Source organism: Pleurodeles waltl, chromosome 5, assembly GCF_031143425.1.
Source record: "Pleurodeles waltl isolate 20211129_DDA chromosome 5, aPleWal1.hap1.20221129, whole genome shotgun sequence".
In the NCBI taxonomy this organism is placed as follows: Eukaryota; Metazoa; Chordata; class Amphibia; order Caudata; family Salamandridae; genus Pleurodeles; species Pleurodeles waltl.
This window is the reverse complement of record NC_090444.1, coordinates 1,146,521,972-1,146,540,318: the sequence shown is the minus strand read 5'-3', so window position 1 is coordinate 1,146,540,318 and position 18,347 is coordinate 1,146,521,972. Positions and strand designations below refer to the sequence as shown.

Sequence of the window (18,347 nt, the reverse complement as noted above, 5' to 3'; positions counted from 1 at the left end):
TGTGCTTCGGTGAGGAAAAGAAGGATTGCTTTAAGAATACAATGCATGTATGGAATTAAATTGATTGTTTATTATACCTTTCAGATGTGCAATACTCCCTCGTGGATTCTAATGCAAAAACTATAGAGGCAGAAATATGCAAATAGGCAATAGCACGAGACGAGGGAAATACTCCTCTGGGTAGTGCCAAAGCTTGCTATGTAGCTTTTAAAGAACTAGAAATGAAAGCTCAAGTAGGCAGATCAAGCGGTCAAGGCAGTCTTAATAACTGAACAAAAAAAGCCACCGTAAAGTCATGTTAAGAGAGCACTTAGTACTCACCAAATCACTAAAACTACAGAATACATCATCCATAAAGGATAAGGAGTCCAATTAATCTACACTTCCTACTATTAGTGCTTCAACTTTTTAACTATCTATTTGGCTTGCTATAAAGATTCAACAGTTTTAATGAATGGAAGTAAAACTAATTAAACTAGATTGTTAAAGTGCGGCTAACCCTGGGAAGGGTGATCCCAACCAGTGCCTTCAATGATTCTATGCTAGGCGCAGCACAAAAATTGCAAGTGGATTGGAGTGATCTTCATGACACTGAGCACTTGTATTCAATAACTGCAATCTTTAACAATTTGTGCACCTTGAGATGAAAGCCACGTAGACTGCCCATTGGAGTATAATGTACAAGAAAAAAGCAATTTTATCACAAGCCGGATTTATCACAACATTTACTGGCAGCAATTCGAGCCAACAGGTGACATAAGGCTCACAGATAATAAACACTGTCTCATATACAGAACCCCAGGTAAATAATCAGGTCACACGTTTCTGAAGTGGGTTTAACGCAGTGAACACCACACTGAACACCCAGCAAACGTCTCCAAAGAGTCAATGCCAGCCTTGAGACCTTCACCAACTGTAGGACAGTATTTCTGAAAGTGTTTTCAGCAGGGCCGCATGAAGGGTTGCGAGTCCCCTTTAACTCCCCACCCAATAGATATCAAACCACAGAAGACATTATGTGGAAGATGGTGCCGCTTCCAATGCATATACGCCGTTAGGACGTTGTCCATGTGCATTTCCATGTTTCTGTGCTACTGTATCCCTAGCTGCAAGAGAAAGGCCCCATCAACGAGACATCCACCACTTTTAAACTGAGTCGTGGCACTGTGGTATTTGTTATGCGATTACCATTATAATAAGATGGAATAGTTGTGACTACATCATTGCCGACATCAGGTTAATGTTAAAAATATTAAGGTAGATCAGCTGCCTGGTGCAGATTCTGTCAGAGCAGTGTTGTATCTTGCTGTAGCCAGTGTAAGTATGCCAAGTATGTCCAGTTTTTTTTTCTGTCTTCTGTGACAGACTGTCAGTCAGGTAATGGTGGGTTGTTTCCCTACAGCTGGAGTCAGCTGTCCTTGTCAACAGGTGATCTAACACACTGCTTTGCATGAGTGTTAAAACATTGCCTTTCCTTTCTGGCTAAGAGGAGCACTTAATGGCAACAAGATAGTCCACACACGGAGAAATGACAAAGTGTCACATACCGTGTCAGTTGCATGTTGGCAGATCTGCCCGAAGAAATTTTGTTTCAGGAGTGGAGGCAAAGGAAATAACTGAGTGGTCAGTGGCACGGTCTGAATACGTAAGCATGATCTGGAAAACAGGCTGAAAATTCATGGTCGAGAACAATGGTAACTTGCTGTGGAAGAAAACAAAATTAGGCCCTGCAGCATGCGGACAGTCAAGTCTGGATGCTCCTGGCATGTAACAGTCATGGACTACGTTGGGGTACACTGGCTAAGGTGCTCTGCCAAGCAGGCATTAAGACCGGTTTAATGTAGAGCATGGCTGCGGCCACAAAATAGAAAGACAACATGAAAATTCCAATATTTACATTTAAAGTCAGGCATAGACAGCAACATTGTGATTTCGTCATTGTTATGAGTGCAGAAACAAAACTCATAAATCGTTGTGAAGTTAGCACAAACAAAATTTGCAGCCTGATTGGTTCTCAAAATCACAGACAGAAGTCTGAGCGCTGGTCGTAATTTAAAGAATGCATTGGAACTGTAAAAGGCTTACAACGCATTCTTCAATTTACTTCTGAGTAGCTGTTATTGAGGTACGGTGGTTTTTACGTTGGATCTTAGGTAACTACAACTAATTTCATCTCCGAGGATTGACCTGCCATCTCTGTTAGTAATTTGTTTTCTGCATCATGTGGGGTATTATCATTCTGGAGGGTACTTTTGGCAACCCTTTTAATAATTAAATTCTAGATAGTGTTAGAGTGTGAAAATTGCTAATGAACTTTGTGTGATAAACGGAAAGAAAAAGGTGTGTTTTTAAAAGTGCAAGACTGAAATGAAAATGAGGCCTATGCTGATAATTGACACAGATATTTCGAAAATGCATATAAATCCCTTTCTAATTAAATTTATTTTTATGTTTTACTAACTGAGAATAATGAAAAAAATAGTTACATGTTCTGAAAATAAATGTTTGAGTTTTATGAAACGTTGTACAGTACACATTTGACTGTTCTTAAACAGGCCTATCTTAAGCTTATTCAGAAAGAAAGAAATGTAATGCTTGGAAAGTGTTCTGTTCTTTCTGAAACGTCCTGTGTGATGATCTAATGTCTGAGAGAAATGTTCTTGTGCTGTAACTTTTGAAATTTAAGGAAGGACACGCCAACAAAATTTGGTAGCCGCAGAGGATGGTTGTGTCCCAATAGGAGGAGAATGATTATATGAATTAGGGAAAAGATTGGAGATGTGCTTTTACCATTGCTTGCTTGAAAATACGAAATTTGGATATGCTTGTTTGGAAGAATTTTCATTTTGCTAATGCTTGTTTAAAGATTTTCTCATTGTTCCTAGTGTGATTTGTGATCGAGTTAGGATTCTGCACTTGCACTACTTAAGCAAATTACAGGTGAATTGTGATGTTTGTGAGAATTAGGCAGGTGGTGTACTCTAATGTAGTTTGTTTGGGAGTGTGCGTATTCCGAAGGGTGCATGTAGGAAGTCGAACTTCAATTGTGTGTGGCACTTTGTGCTCAAACATTGCTCACGTGGTTGTTGCTGTACGGACCCTGCGTGGTTCAAGACTATAGACTATTGATACAAGTATGAGATACTTGGGTTTTTGTTGTAACTTGTATGTTTTAGTAGGTCGATTGGGCGTGATTGACATAATTCCTACAGTGCGTATTAAAGGAGGAGTGTTCGTCTGACCAATATTGGTGATTCCGGAGTGCACAGGGAGGATCTAGTATTGGTCAGGGATAGAATTTGCTAGTCGAATTTTAGTTGCAAGTCAGAGAAAAATTAGTTGTTGTTAGAGCTAAATACCGCAATCCAAAACTCTGTGAGGCATTAGCTTTATAATGAAAAATAATAATAAATAACTTTTTTTTTAAATAGTTGTATGGTTTCCCTTTGGACCACTATGGCACTTAAGGAATATATATATGTATATCTTCAAAGCAATGCACATACTTCAACTGACTAGTTTCAAATATAGCTTTTAGGAAGCAATAAAGAAAAAAATCAAGTAAGTCTTGTGATTATGTTTCTGTCACAAAAGGATCTGATTTTTGTCTAGTGGCAGTTTTGATGCCATAAAGTAGCACATAAGGTTTATATGCCCACTGCAAAGATCAAAGCTGTACTTTATGTAACAGTTGAGTAGATTAGTAAAGTCAACCATTAGCTGAGCTATAATACAAATTAAAACATATGTGTGGGGGGGGGGGGGGGGCTATGGAGAGATGAAGGGCACTTTTGCTGGGTGGTAGTGAGGGAATCCAAGGAGGAGGCTATGGGAGTGGGTGCACCGATAATGAATGTTGGGCTGGGCGCTACAGGCGCTAAAGACTGACGATTGGTACGTGACAAGGTGAAGTAATAGTGTGTCTTTTTTCTAATGTCTTGAAAGAACATGCTGATTGAGGGAATAAGCGAAGGTAAGGTGACCTCTACTGTTGCACGTATCACACACACCCACCCACCAGCAATTTTGAGACTACCTACATAGGCTAGTGTTTTAGAGGAACAGTTTAGCCAGTAGCAGAGATGGCATCTCGTTGGATGACTGCTGCTCAAGCCTTCACTCTGGTTAATAGCGGACAGCTCTGACGTAGGATGAGAGACAGACAGCAGATACTGAGACAGCATCTGAGGGACGGGACAATGGCACATTTTTCATTCGGAGGAGTACCATTCGACAAGTCCTCTACCATTGAATACGAGGGAGGTGATGAAGACAGTCCTGCTGTCCCTCCGCAAGCTGTCTATGCAGCAGGACAACAGTGGGTTAGCCCAACCCAGATAACAGGTGCATGTGGCGGCAAGCACAGAGAGAGTGCTCTCATGGGAGCTTCCCAATTTAGTTCAGCCCCACATTCCACCACCAAATCGTATTGTGGAGATATCAAAATTATTTATCACAAAACAACCTAGTTTTGTAAGGCAGGCACCTGAGTTTTTTTAGTCCTGGGCTTGGCGGCCATATAGGGAAACCTACCAAACCCAGACATTTTTGGAAACTAGACATCCGGGGGGGAAGTCCACAGAGGTGTAACTTGTTTGGATTTCCCAAAGTCTTCTTACCCAGAATACACTGCAAAGGTGAAATGTTGAATAAAAACTAATTTCTTTCTTGCGTTTCTGTCACACAAACTACAGGAATATGCTGGGATCCACAAAATTCCTACCACCCAGTGTTTCCCCACCTGTCCTGATAAAAAAGCTACCTCACTTGAGTGTCTGTACCTAGTGCCTGCGTCAGGAATGGATCACCCCAGGGTCAACACTTGCCCTCATGTAAGGACCAACATTGACCGTTGTGTGATCTATTCCTGTCGCGGGCCCTAGGCCTACCAACAAAAGTGAGGTACCATTTTTAATCGGGAGACTTGGGGAAATGCAGGATGGAAGGAAATTTGTGGCTCCACTCAGATTCCAGAACTTTCTATCACCGAAATGAAAGGAAAGTGTTTTTTTGCCAACTTTTGGGGTTTGCAAAGAATTCTGGGTAACAGAACCCAATGAGAGCCCCACAAGTCACCCAATCTTGAATTCCCCTAAGTGTCTAGTTTTCAAACATGCACGGGTTTGGTAGGTTCCCCTAGGTGCCGGCTGAGCTAGAGACCAAAATCCACAGCTAGGCACTTTCCAAAACAAACATCAGATTTCAATGTAAAAACGTTGTGTCCATGTTGCGTTTCCTGTCGTGGGCATTAGGCCTACCAACGCAAGTGAGGTACCATTTTTATCAGGACACTTGGGGGAACACAGAATAGCAGAACAAGTGTTATTGCCCCTTGTCTTTCTCTACATTTTTTCTCTTCCAAATGTAAGACAGTGTGTAAAAAAAAGACATCTATTTGAGAAATGCCCTGTAATTCACATGCTAGTATGGGCGCCCCGGAATTCAGAGATGTGCAAATAACCACTGCTTCTCAACACCTTATCTTGTGCCCATTTTGGAAATACAAAGATTTTCTTGATACCTATTTTGCACTTTTTATATTTCACCAAATGAATTGCTGTACACCTGGTATACTATGAAAACCCATTGCAAGGTGCAGCTCCTTTATTGGCTCTGGGTACCTAGGGTTTTGGTTGGGGGGGATATATAGGGCTTGTATGTTTATCGAGAAGAGTCAAGGAGACGTAACGGTATATTACTTTTGAAAATATGACATCGCAGGAAAAAAGTTAGAGTAAAACGTGGAAAATCTGGCTGGTTTTTTTTTCACCTCAATTTCAATATATTTTTATTTTGGCTGTTATTTTCTGTAGGAAAACCTTGTAGGATCTACACAAATGACCCCTTGTTTAATTCAGAATTTTGTCTACTTTTCAGAAATGTTGAACTGTCCGGGATCCAGCATTGGTTTCACACCCATTTCTGTCACTAACTGGAGGCTAAAAGCACAAAATATAGTAAAAATGGGTTATACCCCAGTAAAATGCCAATACTGTGTTGAAAAATGTGGTTTTCCAATTCAAGTCTGCCTGTTCCTGAAAGCTGGTGAATTTAGCACCACAAATCCCTTCGTTGATGCCATTTTCAGGGGGGAAAACATGCTTTCTTCTGCAGCCTTTTTTCCAATTTTTCTGAAAAAAAACAACATTTTAGCTGTATTTTGGCTAATTTCTTGGTCTCCTCTAGGGGAACCCACAGACTCTGGGTACCTTTAGAATCTCTAGGTTGTTGGGGAAAAAAAGGACACAAATGTGGCATGGATAGCTTATATGGCCAAAAAGTTATGAAGGCCTAAGCGCAAACTACCCCAAATAGCCAAAAAGGGCCCAGCAGCTAAAGGGTTAAAGAATTAATTTAGAATATCCTATTGTGGGGAGCATAAGATAAATGGGAAGGCAGATGGTGAAGAAAAGAGATCAGAAGAAAATGGAGCCTGCAAATTCGAATACTAATGTACAGCAGACTGAAAATACAGTAAAATTGGTTCCAATTAGAGAAATTCCAGGAGGAATATTTTGTACGTGTCCCTTGGAGCAGAAGTGATATTTGTCATTTACAAATGATGAATGAAGATTGAGAGGGAAACCAGTGGAATGGTGCCAGCAAACAGGTAAGTTTCTGAAGCTTGCAAAATTCCTGTGGGAAGACTTGAATACCCTGTTAAAAATAGTGGTTCCAGCTGATTTATGGGGTGACTGCAAGAGAGTGTAGACTGGCCAACAACAGAGCCTCCATGAGATCCAGTTACAGGTGCACCATCACCTGATGTAATGAAGTACTATTACAAAGTGATAACATTTTTAAAAACGAGAATTTCACCCAAAAGTATTGATTGGCAGAGAATTGATAGAACAGCACATGAAGAGAAAGTCAATACATGCATACTATGATAGACTGCTGCGAGCATTTGAACATTGAAGTGGCACAGAAATAAATTGAGCCGAAAGACACGATTCATTTTGGGTTTAGATCTGTTGAAGGTTTGAGACCGGAGATTGGACAGATGCTTAAGTCATTTGATTTGTTGGCAAGCAAAACCGGTTGATGAAGTGTTACAGTTTGCAAAATACTGTAGTGGTGAGATTGAAATGAAGCAGAAGGAAAAGGCGGTGGTGATGCAGATTAAAGCAGCATAGTCCGGGATGCAGGGAAATTATCCTTAGCAACAGGGAAGCATCTTTCAGAATCAAGCAAGAGGTAGAGGTCGTGGTGGAAATGGAGGTGGTAATCACTTCTATTCGAAAGTGATGGTCAATTCAGGTGATATGCAGGTAATGAAAAGGATGTTCCCTTGTCACAGATGCGTTTTTTGGGGGGCATTGGAAGCGTGAGTGTCCAAAGCTGGTACAAGAAGGCATGTTTACACAAATGAATGAAAACAATCAATTTCAAAATTCGAGAGGTCCGAGAATGATGGGTCCTAATTTAAATGTCCAAAATAATCAGATGCAGATTTCTCAGCAAAGTTTTCAATCAATGCAGCAAATACAAACGCCACGTTTTCAGGTGCTACAGTCCAAGTTAATTCAGCCTCAGGTACAAATGGTATCAAAGCAACAAATGCAAATACCTCAAGCTCCAATGGTGCAGCAGCAGATGCTGCTTCCTCAGCAGAACGCAGGTCAAAAGTTAAATTACAGATATCATACAGCAACAGTTCACACTTCACAGTGCGGATGAATCATATGATGAAGTGATGAGTGATGGAATGATGGGTGAGAGTCAAAGTTTAGATGAAGAAGAATGCATGTTAGCTGATTTGTTAGAAGTGGATCAAATGGTCCTTATGTAAATGGAAAGGTAATGGGTCACGATGCCTCATTCCTAGTTGATACAGGAGGTACACGCTCTACAGTGAGAAGAGCAGAAGTTCCGAATGTGACACTTTCTGGGAAAACAATCCAGATTGTAGGAGTTGCAAATCAGTTTGACAAACCCGATTACTAAACCAGTCCCTGCGAAAATTTGAAACTTTGAAGGACCACACACATTTGCAGTTTGCGACTCGAGTCAAGTTTCCTTGTTAGGAGATCTATTGTGCAAAACAAAATGTTTGATTACCTGTTCAAATGATGGAATTGCTTTTCAGACGAATAGTGATGATGATGATGAATCTATCCAAACTGAATGTGATTCAGTGAATGAAGAGTTTCCACCGATTAGTTTTTATCCTGCTTTCACAGTAAAAGACCCTGACTGATTTACAGGATACAGTTAATTTAAATGTTTGGGATTTTTCTGGAAAAGATATTGGTCTTATCAAAGGAGTTGAACCAGTTAAAGTCACAGTCAAACCTAATGTTTTTATTCCATTTGTACCGCAATATTACATGGCACCAGATGTAACTGAAGGAGTAATTCCTGTAATTGAAGATTTTGTGAATCAGTTCTAAAAGAAGTGCTGAGCAGCCCATGTAATTCGCCTATTATGGGTTTATGAAAACCAAGTGGCAAATTTAGAATTGTCCAAGATTTGAGGAAAATTAATGATACAGTGGTAAAATGTTGTCCAGTGGTACCGAATCCAGCAGTGATTTTGTTTCAGATTCAATGTGATGCAGAATGGTTCATGGTGGTGGAGCTTTCACAAGCATTTTTCTCTGTGCCTCTTCACGAGGATAGTCAGTTTCTTTTCTGTTTCAAATTCTGTGAGGTCTACAGTTGGTGCAGAATTTCACAAGGTTTTTCAGAGTCACCGTCAATATTTAATCAGGTGTTGAAAAATAATTTGGAACCATTGGAAAAACCTTTCCAATCAGAATTAGTTCAGTACATTGATGATCTTTTGGTTGCTTTGACGAAAAAAGAAGCATGCAAGCAAGATAACGTGACGTAAGCTCAGACTTTTGGGAGATTTTGCTTTGTCCTTTGCTGTGATCAGTCTGATGCAGAATTCTTCCCTGCTGTTGAGAGTGCAGTTTTTCCCTGTTCCTAGCTGTGTTTAGATGTGCTTTTATTTCCGCTAGTGAAAATAATGTGCTATGTGCCACTGACAGTTCAGATGCATTGAGGCCAAACATTACTGAACTGTTTTCTAATATATAAAACTGTTCACTGAAGCTGACCACAAACATGCTCCACTGAAGAAGACTTCGCTGCCTGCTGAACCCATTAAGGAGAGATATAACACAGTTTGCACATTTGCCTTTCTTGCATAATTTCATGTTCTTCTCTTCTAGAAACCCAACCGCTATTTTTGTTAGTGCCATAGATAGATGTTTTCCAAAATAGTTTTTGTCTTCTTTTTACACAAAGTCCAACATGCTTAATCTAATTAGGGTAATAGTTAGAATGTCACATTCTGAATTTTGCTGTGCAATAATACATCTGTGTTAACTCAATGTTTTCAATCTCAACTGTGAGGTAGGTAGCGCCTACAATAGCAACAAGCAGTCTCATGCGCCACCACTCCCTTTTAACAGCTACCTGGTGAGCCCCAGGTCAAGTGGAAGTCAAGTTTCACTGTACCTAGCAACAAAGGTTTTTAAAATTCAAACCTGAAAGCAAAAGATGGCAATTCCCTGGAGCATTCATTAAGCATGGAAGGCTAAGCAGATTTTTTAAATACCTGTTCAAGTTTGACAAAAGGCCAAACAAAAATAGATGATTATCAGGAAGTGAGAACGACACCAAGAAAACATTTTAGTGTACAATCCAACTTAGTGGTTTGACATCACATTATCTTTTCTACTGAAAAATAATCAACAGAATCGTTAACACTTGATGAAGCACTAGATATCGGAAATAGAATGGAGGGCTCCAGAGAATCAGCCTAAGAATTACTTAGGTTAGTTGAGGTGTGAGTGTGACCTACCCAGCTAGGAGGGAAAAAAATATAATACATTCAAGTAGGAAGGGGGGGTTAGGGATGACTAATGATTTAAGAAATGAGTATGCACAACAGTAGTTAACAATTACTTCTCACAGAAACAGCTAGAAGAACTCAAAGTACAAGGCCATGTCTGCGATACGTGTGATAAATGATGTAATTCCAGTGTATAATGAGACGTGCTCCACTGCGCATCCTGCATGTTTTAAGCAAGGCACTTAAAAGTGTGAAGGAGAGGAAACCAGGGAAGCAGTTGACTTCACACTGTATGGAGCCAGAGATGTCTAAAGGTACGAGAGCAACATCACAAAACAAAATAATGGACGGAGTGTCGAAACTTTTCAAACACTCACCCCCAGTCAGAGATCTAGGTTTAATCCATTGTTATTTTTCTCGCAACGTCACCCCAGTTTGGACCCAGCCATATGCAAATCAGTCTTGACCCTGTGCCTCATTGGAACAGTCCAGCCCGAACTGCTAGGCCAGGTCCTTCCTGGACAGGAAACAAGCAACCTGGGACCAGTTTCAGGGTATCACCCTTCATCAGCCAGGCTAGCTTTAATCCAGTAGCGCCGAGAGCAAGGGACCCACATCTGGGCATAACCCTGCCACTTAGGGTGCACAAAGCAACATCACAAAACAAAATAAAATGATGGAGTGTTGAAACTTTTCAAACAATGCAAACACTCACCGCCAGTCGATGGATTAAACCCAGATCTGTGACCAGGGGTGAGTTGTTGCTTTGTTCAGCACTCCGTCCATCATCCTTCTGTGATGCTAAAGTTGTGGTAAATGGAGAGATTAAGGTACTTTCCCTTCAAAACTCTTTTGGGGGGTTACATAGGTCTCTCTTTTATACTTAAAAATAGTGACTCACCTCCACATTCATATCAAATTTCATCCCTATCACTCATACTTACTATATCATTTTATTAATCTCAAAGACTAATTTGGGATGTAGGTTCTCCATGGCACTTTTTCTATTTCCAACACACTTTTGGTGCAGGTTGACTAACTGTGATCCTTTCTTTAGTCTTTGGAGTTGTTTTTCAGATTTTGTATTTTTAAATTATTAATGTAATATTTTTGAATTATGATTTATCAGCCTTGAAGAAGTCCAATGTGTGGACGAAACACGTGTTGGCTGATGTTACACGTGGATTCGACAAAATATCATCCGGTCCTTTGACTCAAAGTTTATTTCTGTGTTAGATTATGGATTTTTATTGTATCTATTTACATTATGTCTTTTATGTTGATTGGTTGTCTATTGTAGGGGTTTAGTGTTGTATGTTATTTATTATTGTCACCAATTTTTTAAATAAATATTTTCATTATATAAAATTATGAGAACCTACATTGCTTGAGGTTAATATATGAATCTATATGGATTGTGAACAGTCTATCACAATTTACTAATTATATAGTCATATTTGACCTTTTGATTATCAATACTTAGAAAGAAAGAAAGAAAGAAGGAAAGAAAGAAAATTGTTGTGCTCCGCTAGTACATTTTGTTTGGTTCTACAGCACAAGAGATGCAACCAGGAGTGTGAAATTCCTACAGCCCAACGCCCAGGACATATTGTTTGGTGGTCAAGGACAAGTTATCATATCCATTTTGTCACTGGGACAACTAGGCCCTACCCCCTGTAGCACCAACCCTTTGGCTGACAGCTTACCCACACTATGGATCAGGGAAGGGCATTGCCCTTGTGTCCAACGGTTAATGCTGTTCGAACGTATACTTATGGTTCATTAATGCAAAGCCTTTATTATTATGGTGAGCACTCTTCAGAAAATGTTCTAAGCTCGAACTGACTACTGGCATTGGTACCAGCATAAAAATGTGAAGAAACATTTGCAAAGTTTAACAAATCAGAGACACCCAGAGTGCTAGCTGGGTAGATGTGAATATATGCATAAGCTTGAAAGCAAGAGTGATTATTTACATACAAAATAAATGCTGATTAAAAACGCAACCAGGAAAAAAAATGTTATGCTAAACTACTGTGAAATTCTAGGTACCATTACTTTGAAGCATCATTAAGTAAAATGCGTTGATGCATGTTAATATGTCCAAAAATATTCTTAATGGAGGGAAGAAAAAAAAAGGTCAGTGTAACCAGTTTCATCAAGATTATGGGAAACATGATAATAAACAAGCATTGGCAAAGCCAATAGGTCTGACACTGGTCAGCCTTTTGGTTTTGTCAAAGTGTGCCTTGTTCTGACATAGTTTTTGTAAAATATGTCTGTTATGGGAGCTGTCAGGCCCTGACCATCATAACAAACTTAGGAAAATAGCAAAAATATTTTTAGTCTCAAAAAGCACACATTGCCAGAGTAGTTCCTGGCATTGAATAAAATTACTTTATGTGCCAATATGCTCCATAGGAAAGAGGAAAATGCTGTCACTCACAGTAAAGCCAACTGAAAAAGAGAGAGGAATAGAATTTTAATAAAAACAAAAAGGTATTGCATAACCAATTATTTAGGAGCCCAATTCTTAAAGCAAAAAGTGCACCCATGCATGGCAGATGTCCTTGCATTCATGCAGATTTACAACTTTCATGAATTCACAAAAATGTATAGACATAGGCTAGGATATCGTACTCCTGGAGAATATTTGTGAACTACATTTTATCACGAGCAAATACGCATGTGTAGATTTGCTCATGCGAAGATTTGTTGTGCATTTATAGGTTTACTTTCCCTCCAACCACTTTTTCCCAACCCCGGAAGAAGTTTTACTTCTGCCCACATCAGGAGTGATCGTCCAACCTTTCTCAGTATAGGAAAAGATTACAAAAGAACTGTTGAAAACCTATAAAACAGGCAAGTTAGTAGGTTTGTACAGACTCAAAAGGGCATTCCAACCTAGAACTATTGATTACCCCTAGCTCTAGTCCCAGTATGTAGATCTGCTGAAAGGTGCAAAAAAAAGTCAATTGCTAGTATTCAAACCCTACAATAGTATGAGCCTTGGCATAATCAGAGAGGATATTATCCGAGCTCTTACATAATGAGACTGCTGCCATAATTTGTCACCTCACTACATGGCACCAACGGGACAAGTGTTTTTGTTTTGTTTTTTTACACATGACAAGTAGATTTATGAAGCAACCTGTCCCATGGACAAGTATGTATTTTATAAACATTCCACACCCCTGTGCAGTATTTATCAACCTAAGGAAATGGTATGGTGGAAAAGGACAATAGGATGCTAGATGGGTCAGTGCCCGAGCACGGTGCCATTGTTAACAGGAGTTAACTCAGTACTTTGGTCTTATCACAACACACCAATAGCACTACAGGCAAGCTCCACTTAAAGTGCTGAGGGGAAGTGTTGTGAACAATGCATATTCTTGTGCAGTTGGAGAAGTAATGAGGGATACCACAAAAAAGGCAAAGGTTAAAAAAAAGAACGACAGACTCTAGTGTGTTGGTAAAGGTGACATAAAGATAAGGTATGTTGTAAGAAATACATTGGCTTAGGAGCCGAGGAAGGGCTATTTGAGATTTTACAAGAAGTGGTGGTGAAGTAGGTTAAAGTGAATGCATACAAGTGAAGTCAGGGCTGAACTGGAATTTGGGCGGGCTGGGGGAATAGTGAATTTACAGGTTTTAAACCAAAAAAAGTGAAGGGAATGCAAGTCCAAGTTCGGTTGCACATTAAGCATCTTGGAACTAGAACGTCTATTGCGAGTAAGTTGAAAGAAGTGGGGAGGAGCATGCAGTATTAGAGTATGGCTAGCAAGATTAGTACCTCCAAAGTCTTAAAACATGCTTAGTAGCGTGAAAGTACTTTGTCCTTTTCGTTTAGGCACCTGTGTCACCTTCCTGTCTTGACTCCGCTGCAGTTGAGTGTCCCCTTGCAGCCAATTTAGCCACCTGTGTCCTCTTTTTACCCCCTCAATTTACCTTTGGCTTGTAGCAGTCACCTATACCCTAGAAGTTAAGGTCTCAAACTAGCAACCAGGAGGTTGTGGGTTCTAGTCTGGATGTCTTTGTTCAGTTCCCTACTTAAATTTCTTTAGCCTAATGGTAGAGTCACAGGCCATCAGACTGAAAGTTGAGGGTTCTACTAAAGAAATAAACCTGTCAAAAGATATGAAATTACTCAGACAAACAGAAGTGACTCACAAGGGGTTAAAAGTAGTATCTAGGCAGGTGGCGTGGACAAGGGGAGTACTTAAGAGACTGAGACACTCCCACACACATGTGAAAAAGATGGATATAGTCGGGCTCAACCCACAAGCTGAGCCCGCTGGGAGGACAAAGGGCAAACGAGAGAAAACTCCGGTAAATAAGGAGCAGACATGAGCTGTGCAGGAAGCGTCATGCGGTGAGGCAGCAAACAGAGAAGCAAGTCTCTTCAGGAAAAGTAGGGCGCACAATGAGGAGAGCGCATTCATCTCGGAACATAACAGGGAAAAGAAGCGATTGTGCGCAAAACAGATGCACTCGACAGGAGAGCGCAGTCTCCAATGTATATAAAGAATTAATATCCAATGAGCAACAAATAGATTATGAAGGCATGCACATATTAATAGTGAAACTTATCTTGACTGCGAGGAGCAAATAAAGAGGATTTGTTGCTCGTAGTTGAGGGAGTTATTGCATTTGAGCTCTATTGGCTGTAACTTTATGACTTCATTGTTGACTTATTTCTTCCATGGTTTCAAGGGAGATGTAGTTTCCTTGTAATATCTTGGCTGGTATTTAAATTAAAGCAAGAAAAGGAAGCATAATACTCACCTCTGTGTCTTTAAAAAAAGTCTAGACTTTCCATTACTAAAGCTAGGAAAATCTGAATTATACTCAAACACCACAAACAAAATAGCAGTAGAACTCATCGTTCACCTAGAATTGAAGCATTGAAGAGCATTTAAGTATCAGAAGAGAGATAAAAACGGGGTTGTACCCAAGATAATTAGATGAAGTACTGGGACAGGACTCTGGGACAGAACTCAGAATGATATCCTACCAACCTAGGCATGGTTGAGAACCGTGGAATAGTACAGACCACCACATCATAATACCAAGAGGTCAGACACTGGCATTCAATCCAAATAAGGGAGCTCTAATCAACATAACCATGGTTGCCATATGGATGGCAAATGATAATCACACCTCTCTAATCAACAATAAAAGTAACATCTGCGACTTTACAACTGAAGACAAACAACCCGCACGGCATGACACTAACTGCATTACCTGCCCACCCGCTGTCCCCCCAAGGATTTCACAGCCATAATAAATTATGCCAACTTTACCTTATCACTCGGACTATAAAATGGAGGGCAGATAATCTAAAATGTATGTCAGTCCTCAACATCAATTTGATATAATCCTTTTCACAATATCATAGCTACACCAATACATTCCCTGATCCCTCCTTATCAATGAAAGGGGCATAATGTATGGAAGGGCCTGTTGAACCTTACTGGCAACTGGACGGCGCAGATACAGGCTACCCCGGGAAAACTTAAATAACCACTCTACCCTAAACTAATAAGCTGGCATCCTAGACCAGAGAGATCTGTAACGAACTGCTGGTCTAAAGAGGCTGGCATAGTCCACCGTCCAGGTCTCAAATAGATTGGCTGTACACTCACACTCTATAACGCAAAAGAAAAGCAATAACGTAGTCCCTCTTTGTAAATCTCAAGTGACACTTTACCAGCGATTATATACATAAGGCCCGTAAAACAGACTATCCAGAAATATCTCTTACTCTCTTTCAGTCTATTAAGACTCGTTATCTCTTGCGGATCCACAAGGATCACGGAGTGGATAATCGCCTGCCACAGACAGCAATGGAAATCGGATACTCCCAACACAATAAGAGGACCTAGAGAGTTGTTCTTAGCTGTCACGTTAACGTTTTAAGTATGTGCGTCTCTCACACTATCATCCATCACATTGCTATGTAATATGCCCCATAACACGATGACCAGTGAGGAGCGGTTATCAAACAGGACATTGAAACAATTCCAAGGTGGGCTCAAAGTGAACAACACTCTGCCAACAACACACACTAACACGTTGCAGTGTGATAGCGGCGGTGACACAGGCTTCAGTGCCACACATGCTATAAAGTAAAATTATATCTGGGTCAGAACAAGCTTTATACATAAACACAAAAAACTAGTAGACCTGGACGGGCAACACGACAAAGGGTTATACGAAATATGAAGACGTAATAGGTGCTTTAAGTAGGTGTAACCGTGCGGACCGTCAGAAAAGCACATCTCTCAACCTGATATTTAAAATGCTGGCCCAATGATTTCTTCCCATGAAATTGCACAAACATTAATAGTGTGGAGTGTCGCGGTTAGGTACGGCCCCTTACCTTCGTTGTCGTAGACGCTCACGTAAGAGATGCCCACGGCCACGCACCACAGCACCACGCTTGCCATGTCCGGGAAGCTATGCTCCTCTTCCGCTACCAAAAGACCCACATGAAGGGGCATCTTCTCGGGAAGCTTGTGTCCGTTCCCACAACGCAGCGCCTTGTATCCCCGTCTCCTGCCAGACAGAGCCCTGCCACCATCCCCCTGAAGCGGCCGAAATCCCAGCGCACCCGGCACAAGCAACGCAGTCGCTACCCGCACGAGTCCTCGCACCCATCCCCGGCTGCAGAGCGCGCGCCAGGCCAGCAGCAGCACGTACAGCAGCTGCCAGGCCAGCGCGAGGAGCGCCGCCATAGCAAGACCAAAAGTATGCGTTAAGGCAGCATTTCCCAAGACCGCTCGCACTGGCTCGCAGGTCACCGAAGGAAGCGCCAGCTGATCAATGCCAACGCCGCAATCCGACTGCCGCCATCTTGGCTGTAACCTTTCAACTCTCACCCCTGGCTCTGGCACTTGGAGGCGACTCATTGGCCGGTAGGAAAAGGGGCTGACGTTTGGGAACGAATGAAAGGACTCCAGCGGGGACTATACGAGAAAAGAGAAGTACAGGTTATGGCTGGTGCAATCTCTAAGGCGACCGCTCTGCTATAAAGCCTTTTAAGTGTGCAGGAGTGTAGCGGTGGGCGTGTTCCGTGGAATGAGACACCGAAACACCCGGAGGGAATTTCTTATACCTATTATTTGGAAATTCTAAAGACCCACAATGAACGGAAAGCTTCTTCTCATTAGGTATCACCGCAATGAATGGCATTGCAACGACTCAACATTATGATATGAACATTCTAAATTCCATAATAATAACTAATCCTGCCCAGAACTCGAGAATGAATAAAGAATAAAAATACATAGATAAGCAATACGTCATTTTAGTACACACTGTTACAACACGTCAGCTTAAAAAAATTGGGTATTTCTAATCACACATCCGTGAAACTTCCAAAGAGACGAACTACGCACTGTTACAGATTGTCGGCATTTACTTTTTAAGAACATTTTTGAATTACATACAGTTATTAAGGCGCTTTTGCATTTACATGTTCTTAATTGCAACAATATAGCAATGGAATTTCATTCTTGAATTTTATGAACTGTTCACCATTACTTTGTTGATACCTAAAGGATAAATACAATGCAACAAATTTAAATCTTTCTGGCTACTGATAACGCGTCCAGCCCTTATAAATTACCTGTACCTGGACACGTTGAAGGTCGGTGAATCTTTTAACCGAGTCGGGCTCTCCTCGTCCTAAAATAGCTGAGTCATTCAGATCAATAATCAATAACTATTGTGATCGATAATCAATACTCAATTAATAGATCAATATAGCACATCAGAAATCAATAACAGTTGGCATTTCGGCGCACCATGACCTTTCAGTCATGAATAACCACACCAGTTTATTAAAAGTTAGTGAATTTATTTCCCTATATTAACAAAGCTAGCACGATATATATATGTCTCAAAACCAATTGATATATGTATATGAACATTACTAGCTGTCCATAACGGCGGAAGAAACGCAATCTACGTAAAATCTGAATAATGATACACTCTGTTATCGCAATGCAAATCACCAATATGACTAACTGTATTTGACTAATTGCATACATTCGGTCAGCATAACAAGATTTCAAATCAGCATGATACATTGGGTGTATACCTCGACTAACCTCTAATTGGCATCGGCATGTGGGACTTCATGCAAAATGAATTTAGTCAACACAAATTTGAAAAACTTCTAGCTAGGACCCTATCAAAATAGCAGTTGGTACCTAAAAGGAAAAACACAATGCATAATACATTTATCCTTTCATATTTACCAAATACAATCAGCATTCAAGAAAAGTCTTCGTCCTTCAGGTACTGGTTGATCAGCATGGGCCAAGTTTCAAAAGGGGCAAAGTTAAGGACAAACTACCTTGCAGCGGCAAGGTGAATGGGGCAAAGTTACTGCATGGGCAAAACGGGGCAAATCAAAGTTAAAGTCTCTAGGGTGAGAATTCTTAGAGTCTCTTTCTCTCGGATAGAAAAAAGGCATCAGGGTGTCGTCCAAAATGGAGTCTGGCATCAGGCTTCAAACTGGCATCGAGGAAAATGG

At 40.6% G+C, this 18,347-nt stretch overlaps 1 protein-coding gene across 1 annotated transcript in view; it reads right to left on the bottom strand.

The window, feature by feature from the left end:
• Positions 1 to 16,731, bottom strand: part of NUS1 (NUS1 dehydrodolichyl diphosphate synthase subunit) — a 69,375-nt gene extending 52,644 nt beyond the window's left edge. Inside the window, exon 1 of the mRNA XM_069235370.1 lies at positions 16,188 to 16,731. Within this exon, the coding sequence (XP_069091471.1) occupies positions 16,188 to 16,716 (529 nt within the window). The 5' untranslated portion in view covers positions 16,717 to 16,731. The remainder of the gene's footprint in view (positions 1 to 16,187) is intronic.
• Positions 16,732 to 18,347: the final 1,616 nt, after the last annotated feature.